We start from the raw sequence: 13,916 nt of genomic DNA on the forward strand, positions 1-13,916 counted from the left end.
ATGTTCAATTGTGCACATTCATCTTAACCATCAATAAAATTTTGATATTCTTAAAATAATGATTGGAGCGAATCAAACAATAACTCAAATGACTGTGTTTTTTCTTATATATTGGAAATAAATGAGTGAATTCTCTTAAAATTTTTATAGTTGCAAGATTTCAAACAGGAATAGAGGGAGTAATTTATCAACAAAATGCATTATTTGCTATATTATTGTTGATAAAGAACTAGACTTGATCATCTTGAGCCCAACCCGGTCCAAATATAACGGGGTTTGGGCCTTTTGCAGGCATGTGTTTTGGGTTTGGGGTGGCCTTGCCCGATTAATTTTATTTTTTTGGTGGATTTTGGGAAGCTCAAAAATGAAATTTTAATACTTTCTCCGTTCCGGAAATATCGCTCCATTTGTTTTTTAAACTATTCACACTACGACTTTGTCCATTTTTTGTGATTTGTATGTAAGGAAATTTTAGTCATGTGGGGTCATGTTAGATTCGTATCGATATATATTTTCTGAATTTTAATTTTTTATCATTTTTACTTGCACACTATTTGAGATATTAAGAGTCAAAGTAATGATTAGACGAATAAAAGTCTACCATGGTGCAATATTTCTGGAACGAAAAAAGTAATAAAATTGACCTTGTCCGAAAAATATTAAAAAAAACCCCGCTAATTTTGGCCTGAAATAGTGGATTAACATTTTCTTATCACGATCTGAACCCAACCCGACCCAGACCAAACCCAACTCAATTTGGCCCGAACCACCTTTTGATATGCCTATTTACCCTTACCAAATTAAAAAGGGAGAGCCCTTTCAAAAAAAAAAAGAAAAAAAAAAAATTGGAGAGCAAGTTTAAGACAAAAACCAAGATCCAGATCCAGACTTTTCCATACCAAAACAACTAGCCGTTGCACCACCTTTGCTGTCTTCATACCCCACCAACGGTCACATTCTTACACCCTTTGAATTCTGACCGTTACTCCCTTTTCCCCCCTATTTCTTCCCCCAAATCCCACCCTTCTTCTCACAACAATCCTCTCACACAGCTTCAAGAAATCTTGAACAACAACACAATCCCAGTTTTCTCTCTCTTAATCTGTCCTAAAATCATCCCAAAAACCCACCAATTTCACCAAAATTTCCCAGAAATCTCGAAAAATCTCGAAAAAATGGGTCTAACAATCGTTTCACCATCAGAACCCCACTTCAAAACCAAGAAACTCTTCCTCTTCAGCAACTACATCCTCTTAGCAGCAGCATCAAGCTGCATCTTCCTCACTCTGTCCCTCCGCTTAATCCCTTCTCTTTGCGGCTTCTTCTTCATCCTCCTCCAACTCCTCACCATCCTCGGCGCCTTAGCCGGTTGCCACGCCGCCAGCACCGGTGGCACACGGTGGTACGGGGCCCACATGGCCGCCACAGTCCTCACCGCCATCTTTCAGGGTTCAATCTCTGTTCTTATCTTCACTCGGAGTGACGATTTCTTGGGGAGTCTTAAGTCCTATGTGGAGGAATCAAGTGGGGTTATGATTTTGAAGTTGGCTGGTGGGCTTTGTGTTGTGATCTTCTGTTTGGAGTGGGTGGTTTTGACGGTGGCCTTTTTCTTGAAGTATTATGCTGTTGTTGAAGGTTGCGGCGGCGGTGGTGTTAATGGAGGTTTTAAGAAGAGTTCTAAAGTGGGGAGTTCTGAGGAAGAAATGGGTTATTTGCCTTACCCTAATGCAGTCTAAATCAAGAAATTTGATTTTTCAAGAAATTTTTTCAATTCTTTGAGTTTAATGGCATTTTATTTTGTAATTTGATTGTGATTGTAAGATTGTTTACTACTACTATATGAGCAATGGATGAGTTTGCTATTATACATAATAATCAATGATCAATATTTTATTTATTTTATTTTATTTTAATTTCGATTTTTGCATTTGTTTTAACTGTAATCCTGTCTGAATCATCACCAATTCTCTACATTGGAAAGACAGTAAAATCCTGCTTTAGTGATTTAACTCAACAATGTAGCAAATCAGCTTGCTTTCTTTCTGAATGATTAGTTTTCACCATTTTACTGTACAAGTGTACTGTGTACAAGAATGGGGATGCTTCAGTATTTGAATGTAGCAATTAGTTTTCATAATTTTACTGTGAGCAAGAATGGAGCAGACAAATCAGCTTCCAAAATCAATGCTTCAGTATCAGAAGCTGATTAATGCATCAGTTTCAGAGCTTGATAAAGATCTGTGAATTTTGATAAAGCTTCAGTAGGCCTGATCATCTGAGCCCTGAGCCCGGCCCGCTGTCCTGGCCTGAAAACAGTGGGGTTGGGCAGAATTTTTTAGGCCCGGTCCGAGTTATGCAAAATTTAGGCAACTCAAATTGGAATTTTAGTCATAAAAATTAGCCCGACCAGATTGCCCATTATTTTGCCCCGAAATAGTGGGTTTTGGGTAGAAATCAGCCCGAAATCTTGCCCGACCCGACGTAATGGGCAAGGCAGTTGACCCGGTCTGTCTTTTGATCAGTGATAAAGCTTCTGTTGACAGAAAAGTACTAGTTTGAGTTGAACTGTTGAAGAGACTTTCAGCCAACTCTATATATATCGGATACTGCCTCGTTGACAGAAAATTACGACACTGCACGATGTGGGGTTGGAGAATGTTGTGTATGAGTTCGCGGTATGATAGACTGTTGTAGGGCTGAACAAAGTATAGGAGGTTCGTACTGCTTGAAGAGTAGCTACTATAGCAGCGCGGTAGTGGAGACTGGAGAAACCAACCTATGTATTAATTATATGGCATCTGCTTCCCAGAGACTGTTTATGCAAATTTGATGCAAAGAAGCTGGTTAATCAATGCTCCTATTATTGGTTTTGTTTGTTTTATCAACACTTTGCCTTTTCTTCTTGCTTTTCTCTTCCATTTTTCCCTTCTGGTGAAGGGCATAGATATCTAGCTTTATATCTGTTTTTAGATTATGGTGAGAGTAAAACTAGACCTGTTCAATGGGCTGGAGGCCCGTTAAAAGCCCTCACCGTGAGACCTATGGTGGAAGATACTGCAGATTTTGTTTACAGTTTGAATCTTTTTATTTATTTTTGTTTTCTGGGATAATGGTGGTTGCTTCGTGTGGTATGGTCAGGCCCAGACCAGCCCGTCCGTATCTAATGCCATTTGAAGTACATATAAGCCCAAACAAAGCCCAGTCGGGTATGGCCCATTAAGTTCTGACCCAATCCGGCCCGTAAATTATGTCCCGGTCTACTTTATTCCAACCCGGCCACCGGCCCGTTATAGGGCTGAAGTAGAGGAAGCCAAGGGGGGTATGATCAGGGTTGTAAAAAAGTGACCCGATCCAACCAAAGAGACCCGAAAAATAAAATTCACAGATTCAATCCGCGTAAGCACAAATGCACAATGACCCCACACAACTACATTATCCAATCATACCCGAACGATTATACACACCCGTAACCGACCGATGACCCGTTTTGACAGCCCTTATTGTCGATTCGTACTGCTTGAAGAGTAGCTAAAGCAGCGCAGTAGTGGAGAGTGACTGCCTGCTTTTTAGGGTTACAACTTACAGAGACCGTTCTTTTATAACCAAGCTCGACAAGATCCAACATAGACGATAATAAAATCAATTCACCCGTACAACAGATCGATCTCAGAGTGGAGGCAGACAAAATTAAGCATACTTAAAAACTAAAGGCAAGTTTCCCTATTCTTAAAATGCTTATGCATTCCACTAAAACAACACAAACAAACGGTATCTACAACAACTTTTACTTCATTCCATTCCATTCCAACATAAAACATAATAAAAAGGATTACATCACTTAATTAAACTGACTGACCTATAAAGAGAAACTGGGAGGGTAGAATAGTCGATTCATCGACATTACCGTCTAAACGGTCAATTCTTTACCGAAGATCCAGCTAAACGGAGCAAGCGATGCTTCTTTAGCCCGAGCTTGAGCTCTCTCCTCTAGTTTCCTAATCCTCGGAGCCAACCCACACACGAAATCTTGGGCTTTGTGGCCCTCACCCGAAAGGCCCGTCATTTTTTCCACGTTCCATCTCTGAACTAGAAACTCCAAAATGTCAGCATAGTCCCTCGCGGTGTAGACTCCAAGGCGTTGAGCAACGGACGAGTAGTTATCAAAAAGGTTGTCATCCGAACCATCATACATTAAATGGGCGGGCATCGTTATCTTCTTCCTCATCATATCAGCTAGTGCTAAGATTGTGCCATTCGGGTCGAGTTCAAAGAGCTTCTCGACTATTTTGGTGTAGGCGGTTTCATGGCGCTTCTCATCTGCAGCAATTATCCCACAAATCTGTGCTAGTTTGAGATTGTCGTGGTCCTTGGCTAGCCTAGCGGTGTTTCCGTGAGAGATGAAGGTGGCTCTTTCTTGGAATGAAGTGTAGATGAAACCAAGATATGGGTTGTTCTCGGTTTTTGGATCCTGTAAAAAACAACATAATAAGACATAAAAAAGATGAAACCGAGATTAAGATATCAAACAAAAAGGCAAAGAGAAATTCCAAACTATTGCTAGACTTGATCGTCATTAGCCCGGCCCGAAAAATGCCGGGTTGTGGGCAGAATTTTTAGACCCGCTTTTGAGCCCGGCCCGGAATTTAAAATTTTGGATGACATTTGGACAACTACAAAATTGGGAATGTAGTTATAAAATTGGCCCGACCCAAAATAATGGGGTTTGGGCAGAAAATTTCAACCAAATGTCTAGCCCAATACGGCCCGAGCTATAGGCGCAGAATTTTTGCCATGGACCAGCCCTAACCCGGCCTGATTTTTTTAAATATTTTATTAGGTCTAACTATTGCCTTGGAGGTGGATAGAGGGATGTGATCTAAGGGATTCACGAGAAGACGCAAAGCTCCCAGGAAACACAATTACTCACTGCATAATAAAACTACCACCAGAAGCTGAATACTTTTGCTTTAAGGATTCATTTTTTTTCCGCCTGAACTTGCTATCCCTATCCGAACCTATTTTCTGAATCATACTATAATGAATCAAATGTAAGGGAAGGGTATAATAGGTAGTGAATGATATTAGGTAAACGACAAATTAGGTAGGTGTAGTAGAATACTAGAATGGTTATAAATAAGGCACATTATGTTATGGAAGGGAGGTTGAGAATTTTGGTAAACCTTAGGGTTTGGAGAGTGGTGACCTGAAGTGACTAAACCCAGAGATTCGTGGCCATTTTGTATCCCATTTTGTGTTCATCATCTTTCAAGCATTTCTGCCACTATTTTTATGCTCAAGAATATCAGTTCTTTACACATACTTTATTAAGGCAAACCAAGTGCTAGATCTTTAAGTGCGCTTTCAAACCTACACCTTCATGGTGAGTTTAGTTAAGTCACATACTCTATTTAATTTTTGTTTAAAACAGACATAAAGGGGTGCATTCCACAATTTTGCAACAAAATTCAGTAACAGGGTAAGCATAAAGATTAAAGAAGTGACCATATAACTGTGATAAGAATCTTACCATTCCTGATCCAATCAGGTATTGGATCGTCTTCTCCACTTGCCTCATATCAACTCGTCCAGAAAGGTAAAGATACTTGTTCAATAAATCACCATGTCTGTTCTCTTCAGCAGTCCACGCCCTAGTCCAGATAGCCCAAGGAGAAAGACTCGCACCAGTCTCATCTCGAACCGCATCCAATGTGTTAAGCATAGTCTGGTAAGTTGGAAGAGCTTCTTCTGTAATCATATCACCAACCAAAACAACAAAGTAATCATCAGATAGTTCTTTAGATCTTTCCCTCAACTCCTTGACTTGCTCGTCGAATCCTTCTGATGCAGCGTCAGGTAGAAAATCTTGTGGTTGCCAACACTTCTCGACGGGTTTTAGAAGTACGAGAAGGTTTTCCTCGGCCCAATTTTCTAAAGAGTGGAACATCTCAACCTTTTGGGGTGGTAATGAGTGAGTCTTCTGCACATGTACTTCCTTTGGTGGCATGAATGGCTTTTTACCATTTGGGGTTTCCCTATATCAAAGAAGATTATTGGAGTTAGGCAAAAGAACTGACACACAAGTATTGAAAATCTATGCATGACAAAGTCGCCAGAGTTAACAAAACTTTGCTCAATAAGTTAGAAAATGCCGGTAGAAATAAGACAGCAACTAGAAGCAACATCAACAGATAATACAGAGAATCAGGGGATGGGGGTACTGGTTGGTGTTTCCATCAACTCCCTGGGTGGCAGGGAAACCATTATTGGGGAATTGGAAGAAACAATGGGTAGGTTGTATTCTAACTTTCTAAGTAGGGGTGGCAATTTGGTTCAATGGGTCAGGTTTGGTTTCAGACAAATTTCGGGTTGTGTAGAAAAATATCAGAAATATTGTAAAACTTACTACAAAATATGATAAATTGGTCAAATTGGGTCGATTTTAAGTCATTCGGGGTTCAGTTCAGGACCTCAGGTCGACTTCGAGTCGGGTCATCGGGTCTGGTCAGGGATTAAAAACCCTAATTCTATGGCCCTGCATAAAGGCATGGTCGTAATTTTCCGAACGAAAATTTAATCAACAGACCAGACTGCGAATAATCAAACAAGTCCATTGACAGCCAGCAAAAGCAAGACTCGGGCTGATATGAGCTGGGGCTTAAAAACCAAGCACAGTAATCCAAAGAAATTGTGTATATTAAGTTGACCAACTTAAAATCTCCAAATTAAGTTGACCAACTTAAAATCTCCACATTCCACTAAACAGAACCAAAAAGTAGAGTTCTGTAACAGATGCCAATCACTGGGGTAACTGACTCCATTACAATGGATGTGTTCTCTAAAGACACTGGGATCAGCTAGGTCAAGCCAAGCGAGTGGTATTGCGCATTATAACAAACTACCGATAACAGTTATCAGTGTATCAGTTTGTTTGGAAGTCTCCTTAATCAACAAGAGGGGTATACTCTACAAATCTGTGTTACCTAGAATCTACCTCTAGTATTGAGCAAATGAGCACAATATAGGTATCCAGGTGTCAAACTCGACCATTTTTCACAACTAGTTTGCATGTCAAGGGTTCAAACCCAAGGCAGATTGTCACATATCCAACACGGGTACTCGAGGTACATAATACATTGAATAGTCAAGTTATATATACTTCAAACAAAAAAATACAAGACACAGACAGTTGATTTAGAAAACATATCACCATAGCAAGACACGAATGCACGAAATGTCTAAATCCCATCTCCATCGTTGGAATTAATACTCGGTTAATTTCATCATTACACAAATCCCATTTATTTTTAATACTGGGTCAGAAACAGATAACTACTGAGTTACAGGTATGTAATGTAGATTTAGATGTCATTTTCTTCTGATACTTAATTGCTAAGCACTCTGAAGTTAACAAATGGTCAACTTCCAAGACTATTAACACCGAAACTAATCAATGTGTCATCAAATGAAACAAAAAGAGTCGGCAAATGGCATGCATAAACTTCACTGAGAATGACACTTTGAAGATGACAAGTTCCAAATTGACAAAATATTGAAATCATTATAGATATCAATACTCCATACAAATTCTTGTAAAATACCGTCTGACGGGTAATATCACCAATTTTGTACACATTGTCTTACTATTGGCCTATTGAGCATGGTCGGGTAGTTATGTTTTGGTGCGAATAAGCCACAAAGGCAATACAAATTACAAATGGGGGCGGGGGAATCGAACCTGAGACCTATCGTACACATGCACTGTTATGTTATGACCTCATTGGTATGGTCGAATAGTTATGCAAGTGTAAGACGGTCTGACATGATAGGAAGCTAGCTGAAACTAATAATTAAATTAACCAAATTAGGATGACATAAAACAAAATCCAATGACAATAATTGAGCTAGAAATAGAAAAACAACCTGTGAATCATCACATAGAAACAAAATTCTCCACAAAAATGGCGTAAATCAAAATAAATACAGGAAAATTGATAAGGAATTATATTATTATTAAAATTAAACACCTAGAAATTAACGAAAGCAATCTTCACCTGCCATTCCCAGCAAACACTCTCCAGGTTACTTCAAAAGTTCAAATACACACATGCAAAAGCACCAAATCTCGAAAAAAATAAAACAGAATAAATTGAGAAATTCAAATTAAAAAATTGAACTAAGATCATAATAAAATACAACCTCGATCAACAATCAAAACCCGCAAACTGAAGTATAACCATTAAACATTAAGAACACCGATTTTCAATAAGAACACCCAATTGAAAAGGGGGTAAATCACAGAAATTAAATTCAAACCCAGAAAAATTAACTTCGATTGAAGCAATACCCATGTGAGAAATCATACAAAAAATCAATGAAAAAACAATAAAAAAAAATTGAAAAGGAGGGAAAAGGGAGCTGACTTGGAGGTGACGCCAATGGTGGAAGCCATGGAAACGCGATGAGGAGATCTGAGAAGATGAGATCGACGGATTGGTAATGAAGAAGGTGATTTTGATGATTGAAATGTCAATGGGTGTTGAAGTTGCAATGCCATTTTTTTCTGTTTTTTGTTACTGTTCTTGTTACGTTCTCACCCCTTTTCTGTGTGTGTTTGTAAAGTGTTGGATTCTGGTTTTGTTACCAGAAAGAGGAGAGAGAAAAAGGACGATCTCAACGAGGAAGGAAGAGAGGGAGGGAGAGAGCAGAGTATCGAAACTGTTGGGATTTGCAGGAAAGTGACCCAAATTAGTGCTGTTTATAAAAACAAACGAAAGGGGATTGTGATTACTAATTTGCCACTATGTGTAAGTTTTGAGTAGGGGTACAAATGTAATTTGTAAGGACTAATGAAGTAGTAATGTTCAAGTTGATTACTTTCACACACACACACAAAAAAAAGTTTAAGTTGATCTGATAAGACTGTCTCGACCAAAATGACACAATTTAAGTCTACACAACTCATACTCTCTTCGTTTAGAATACTGCAACCGTTTGACGGACACATTTATTAATGTATTAATTTGGCGATAAAATATGCAATTGTATATTACTTTGTAGTAAAAACTATGAAAGTTTGAAATATTTGAAAAATGTACATTAAGACTAATCTAACAACATATTACACAATATCGTTTGATTTTTTTATACTAAGTATATTAGTAAGCAATTGTGGTCAAAGTTAATGTATAAATAGTGCAAAAGTCAAATTGTTGCAAATATTCAGAAACGAAGGGAATATTGTATCTAGTGTTACGCTTTCCAAATGTGATCAGATTGGAAAACTTCCTACTTGACCCAGTGATCCACACCCAACATAAAGCAAGTGCGATACACATGCTACCAGTATCATTGTTGATGCACGCTCTTTAGAGTATAATAGACTTTACCCTAAAGGTTAAAATTCATAATAGTTGGATCCTGAAGGAAAGAGACATGAATAATGCGGTTTATAAAAACAAGGAAAGGGTTGTGATTACTAGTTTGCCACTAATTTTTGGAGGGAGTGAAGGTACAATTGTAATTTGTAATGATTAATGTAGTAGTGATGTTTAAGTTGATTACTTTCACACGCACACAAAAAATGTTCAAGATGATCTGACAAAAATCACTTGACACAAGTTTTACACAACTCATATTGTACCTAATGTAGCTTTTCGAATTTGATTCGATTGAAAAATTGACCTACTTGACTTGAGTTGATCTATACCTAGAATAAAGCAAGTGCAATAGACGTGCTACCAATATCATTGTACATACACTCTCTCTAAAGTACAACCGGGTGTATAACAAGCTTTATCCTAAAACCCAATAACCATCATAGTTGGAGGAAAGAAGCTTTATCCTAAAACCCAATACATGAATAGTGCAGCTATAAAAACAAGGAACTGATTGCGGTAACTAATTTGTCATTGGGTGATTATTTTTGGGAGGTGAGTGGGGTACAATTGTAATTTTGTAATGATCAATGTAGTAGTAGTAATATTCACGTTGACTACTTTCACACACAAAAATGTTCAAGGTGGTCTGACAAAACTGACTCGGCTCAAATAACTCACGTCCACACACTCATAATTGTATCCTAATGTTGCTACTTTGACCCGATTGAAAGACTAGTACGTTGACCTTGACTCGGTTCGAATCCATACCCAACATAAAGCAAGTGCAATACATGTGCTACCAATTTAATTGTTGATGCACGCTCTTTAAAGTACAACCGAGTTTATAGTAGACTTTAACCCTTACCATATTGGAGGAAAGAGATCTGAATAGTGCGGTTTATAAAAACAAGAAAAGGATTGCGAATACTAATTCTCCACTACGCTGTTGTTTATCGGAGGGGAAGTGGGGGTGCAAAGGTAATTTTGGGAACTTTTTGGTATTTATGTTTAATATTTTCACTATTTGTCAATCTCAAGATATAACTATATCTAGCTTATATACCTTTTTTTTAAAAATAAAAAATAAAAAAAATCCATCCTATATAGTACTTCTATTCATATCCGATCCCTAAAGTATACATCAAGTAGAGATGAAAAGCGAGTTAAAAAATAGGACACCATTGCATAAAGCAAGTGCAATACACGTGTTACATGCATCACTATTAATGTACACTCATTTAAGTACAAAAGGAGTGCATAATAGACTTGCCCTTAAACCCAAAACCCATTTTAGTTTATGTGGTCTGAAAGTATGTTTTGCAACTAATGAGGTGTTGCTCTAGTGATTAACACTTTAAGAGTGATGATATGTATACGGTAGTCAGTAGGCTTCGGTGAATACCAATTAGCTTAGTTGGTAAAGTCTTAAGAGGGTGGTTCCCAAGACCTGGGATCGAATCCCGTCTATATCAATTATTGTCTTGTCCTTTATGACTCTCTCTACACCCAAAAAAAAGTCAATAGGCGTCAGGTTCAAATCGTCCAACCGTATTTATAATTTATAGTCATTGGCTTCATGACTTGTTGGGGAAAAAAAATACTCTTTCAAATATTATAATGGATGGGTGAGGAAAACAAAATAATTTGTTCAGAATTTGTAGCATTTGTGGGACAGAGCAAAATTGATTTCCACTCTTTGTTGCTTTCAGTTTGGGCACAATTAATTTGCATGTAACACATGTTGGCATATTGCCACAAAAAATAAAAATAAAAAATGTGCATGGATGCTCAAAGTTTGTAGAAATGAACAAAATCTACCTACGGTTCAAGTGACTACTACAACCTGACAATCTAAGAAGAATAAGTTAATCTTTAATATGTTACTTCCTCTGTTTCATAAATATTCGCAACGTTTGATATTTTTACACTATTCATATATTTCACGTTTACGATGGTTGGTGATTTATATGTCAAATAAAACATAGTCATGTGGGGTCTTGTTAGATTCGTCGCAATACGTATTTTCAAAATATCAACTTTTTATAATTTTTGTTTGGAGAGAATTTAAAATATTGACGATCTAAATTGTGCATTTGCATGCGTGAAAATGACAAACGTTGCGAGTATTTATGAACGGAGGAAGTATATGATATGCAGATGTAATTTGTATTATACACTTGAGTGTATAATGTTATTTGTACATCCTAATAAATATGGAGAAAGATTTTAATGTATGAACAAGTGAAATTGTTAGAATAATGTCTTGAATCGGTCAAGCCCCTTAATGCAATGCCCCAACACGGGGATCTCGCTGTTATTCCGGACTAGGGTTATCTGTTTTTGGCCTATTTTTCTGGGCTTTTCCGAATCTGTCTAGAGAGTACTATATAAACTCTATAGGTCATAACATAGTAGTATTATGTAATATGTACTCATCAAGATCAATAAAACATTAAAACTTCCTCCTCTCTTCATGTGGACGTAGCTAACACATTGTTAGTGAACCACGTTAAATTTATGCGTTATTGTATTTACGTTATGTAATCTTTCTACGCATCCGTTATATCATAAACAATAAACTATATGTTCTTTGAAATTTGAAATATACGTTCACTTATTATATGTTCTTTAGATATGAATAATATGTTCTTTGAATTTGAACTAAATATTCATTTAAAAACAGAGTGCATAATGAAGCAGGTATACAAATCACATTAGCATGCGTCGCAAAAGCAGAGGAAAGATGGCTAACATATGAGATCTGTGGGTAACTCCACACTATACCTATCACTGATTAGTTTTAGATGTAACCCTGTCAGTTTACACTCTTTGTTGCTTTCAGTTTTGGCACAATTAATTTGCACGTAACACATGTTGGCATATTGCCACAAAAAATCAAAATGAGCATGGATGCTCAAAGTTTGTAGAAATGAACAAAATCTACCTACAGTTCAAGTGACTACTACAACCTGACACTCAATCTAAAAAGAATAAGTTAATCTTTTGTTATATGATATGCGGATGTAATTTGTATCATACACCCGAGTGTATAATATTATTTGTACATCATATTAAACACGGAGAAAGATTGTAATGTATGTACAAGTGAAACAATATACTTCGTATTATATGTTTTTTGAAAATTGAAATATACGTCCACTTAGATATGAATAATATCTTCTTTGAATTTGAACTAAATATTCATTTTAAAACAGGGTGTATAATGAGTCAGGTATATAGATCACGTTTTGTATCACTTGTGCTTATAATTTAATTAATAAATCAGCAAAAACAATATCACCATCATGCATCGCAAAAGCATAGGAAAGATGGCTAACATATGAAATTGGTTAGTTTTAGATGTTATCCTGTCAGTTTTACATGTGGTAAAATTCTCATCTAACACAGGCTTGACTTGGCCTCTAAAGTTTAAACCCGGTAAATTTTATTTGAAAATCAATTGATAATACTGCTAAATAGAGAAACCTTACATGCAGCCTATTTGACTTTTAACTTAGTTATACTCCTCTTATCTTTCAATATCGAACAATATTATAATTTATCTTATCTTATTTTATCTTATCGTTCTAAGGCGAAAAAAATGGCCTGAAAACTGCCGACAAAGTTTGAATTTGTAGACATAATTCAGAAGACTAAGGACAAAACTACCCACAGTTTCCACTTTTCAGTGTACAAATTAAAGTTTAACTTTTAACAACCCATTATTCTAGGAATCCACAGTTTTAGGGATTCTTATGAAGAAGACCGTTTCACATGAATATGAGGACGTAACAGTGTGAAACCATCTACTATACCCACAGTTACTATTTAGTGGAGTAGCTGAAAAAATTGGACAAATGGACACCAACTTAGGATAGAAATTTTACCATAATTTAGGTTGGCCAAACTTTTGAAAATAAATAAATACATAAATGAACTTTGATGTACTTACACACTGATAGAATATGAAACTAATTTTGTACCTTCAACCATCAGCTACATTTCAAGTCTAAAGGAGGCGTGATAGAGTATAAAACTAATCTTAAGGCTTTCAATTAAAAGCTTTTGGTTGAGTTGCACAAACAAAGATTAGAGTGACCTATTAATTAAAGATGGCACTGTCGAGCCAACTCAAGGCACGACACGATCCAACACAAACAAAGAACGACATGATGTCACGAGCAAAGATTTGTGGGTCATGAGCTATGATTAAGCCACAGAAAACACAATAAGACAGAACACGACATAATATGACAAGATAAAACACGTTAAATTATTAAGTGAAATTGGCTTGGACACGTAAGCACAACATATGTGCTTGGGATCATGTCGTCCTTCTGGAAATTTCAGCACGACACTTAACTAGTGCGCTAACGTGGGTCAGACTCGAACCTTTTCAGACTCAAGACATGCAGGCTCGACACGAGACACGACCTACAATCATCTTTAAGACTCATTGTACGTTCAAATATGCAATCACTCCCTTTGATATTAATCTTGGTGTAATTATAGATCCTATCGTTTGAATCAATAATATGA

The 13,916-nt window shown here is 36.9% G+C and overlaps 2 protein-coding genes across 2 annotated transcripts; one reads left to right on the plus strand and one right to left on the minus strand.

Moving 5' to 3' along the window:
• Window positions 1–1,023: 1,023 nt before the first annotated feature.
• LOC110783259 (uncharacterized) lies at window positions 1,024–1,907 on the plus strand. Its single transcript, XM_021987569.2, has one exon. It carries the CDS (start codon window positions 1,176–1,178, stop codon window positions 1,734–1,736), a length of 561 nt encoding a protein of 186 aa, XP_021843261.1. The 5' UTR covers window positions 1,024–1,175; the 3' UTR covers window positions 1,737–1,907.
• A 1,816-nt stretch (window positions 1,908–3,723) lies between these two features.
• Window positions 3,724–8,771, minus strand: LOC110783399 (stearoyl-[acyl-carrier-protein] 9-desaturase, chloroplastic). Its single transcript, XM_021987742.2, has 3 exons — window positions 8,421–8,771; window positions 5,528–6,032; window positions 3,724–4,468 (listed from the first exon to the last, which is right to left on the minus strand). Exons 1-3 carry the CDS (start codon window positions 8,552–8,554, stop codon window positions 3,908–3,910), a joined length of 1,200 nt encoding a protein of 399 aa, XP_021843434.1. The 5' UTR covers window positions 8,555–8,771; the 3' UTR covers window positions 3,724–3,907.
• Window positions 8,772–13,916: the final 5,145 nt, after the last annotated feature.

This window comes from Spinacia oleracea, chromosome 4, assembly GCF_020520425.1.
Source record: "Spinacia oleracea cultivar Varoflay chromosome 4, BTI_SOV_V1, whole genome shotgun sequence".
Lineage (NCBI taxonomy): Eukaryota > Viridiplantae > Streptophyta > Magnoliopsida > Caryophyllales > Amaranthaceae > Spinacia > Spinacia oleracea.

Coding starts and splice junctions, on each gene's coding strand:
- LOC110783399 (XM_021987742.2), bottom strand. CDS start 8,554: ATGGCATTGCAACTTCAACACCCATTGACATTTCAATCATCAAAATCA. Junction 6,033..8,420: donor ACCATTGGCGTCACCTCCAA/GTCAGCTCCCTT, acceptor TCTTTGATATAG/GGAAACCCCAAATGGTAAAA. Junction 4,469..5,527: donor ACCTGATTGGATCAGGAATG/GTAAGATTCTTA, acceptor TGTTTTTTACAG/GATCCAAAAACCGAGAACAA.
- LOC110783259 (XM_021987569.2), top strand. CDS start 1,176: ATGGGTCTAACAATCGTTTCACCATCAGAACCCCACTTCAAAACCAAG.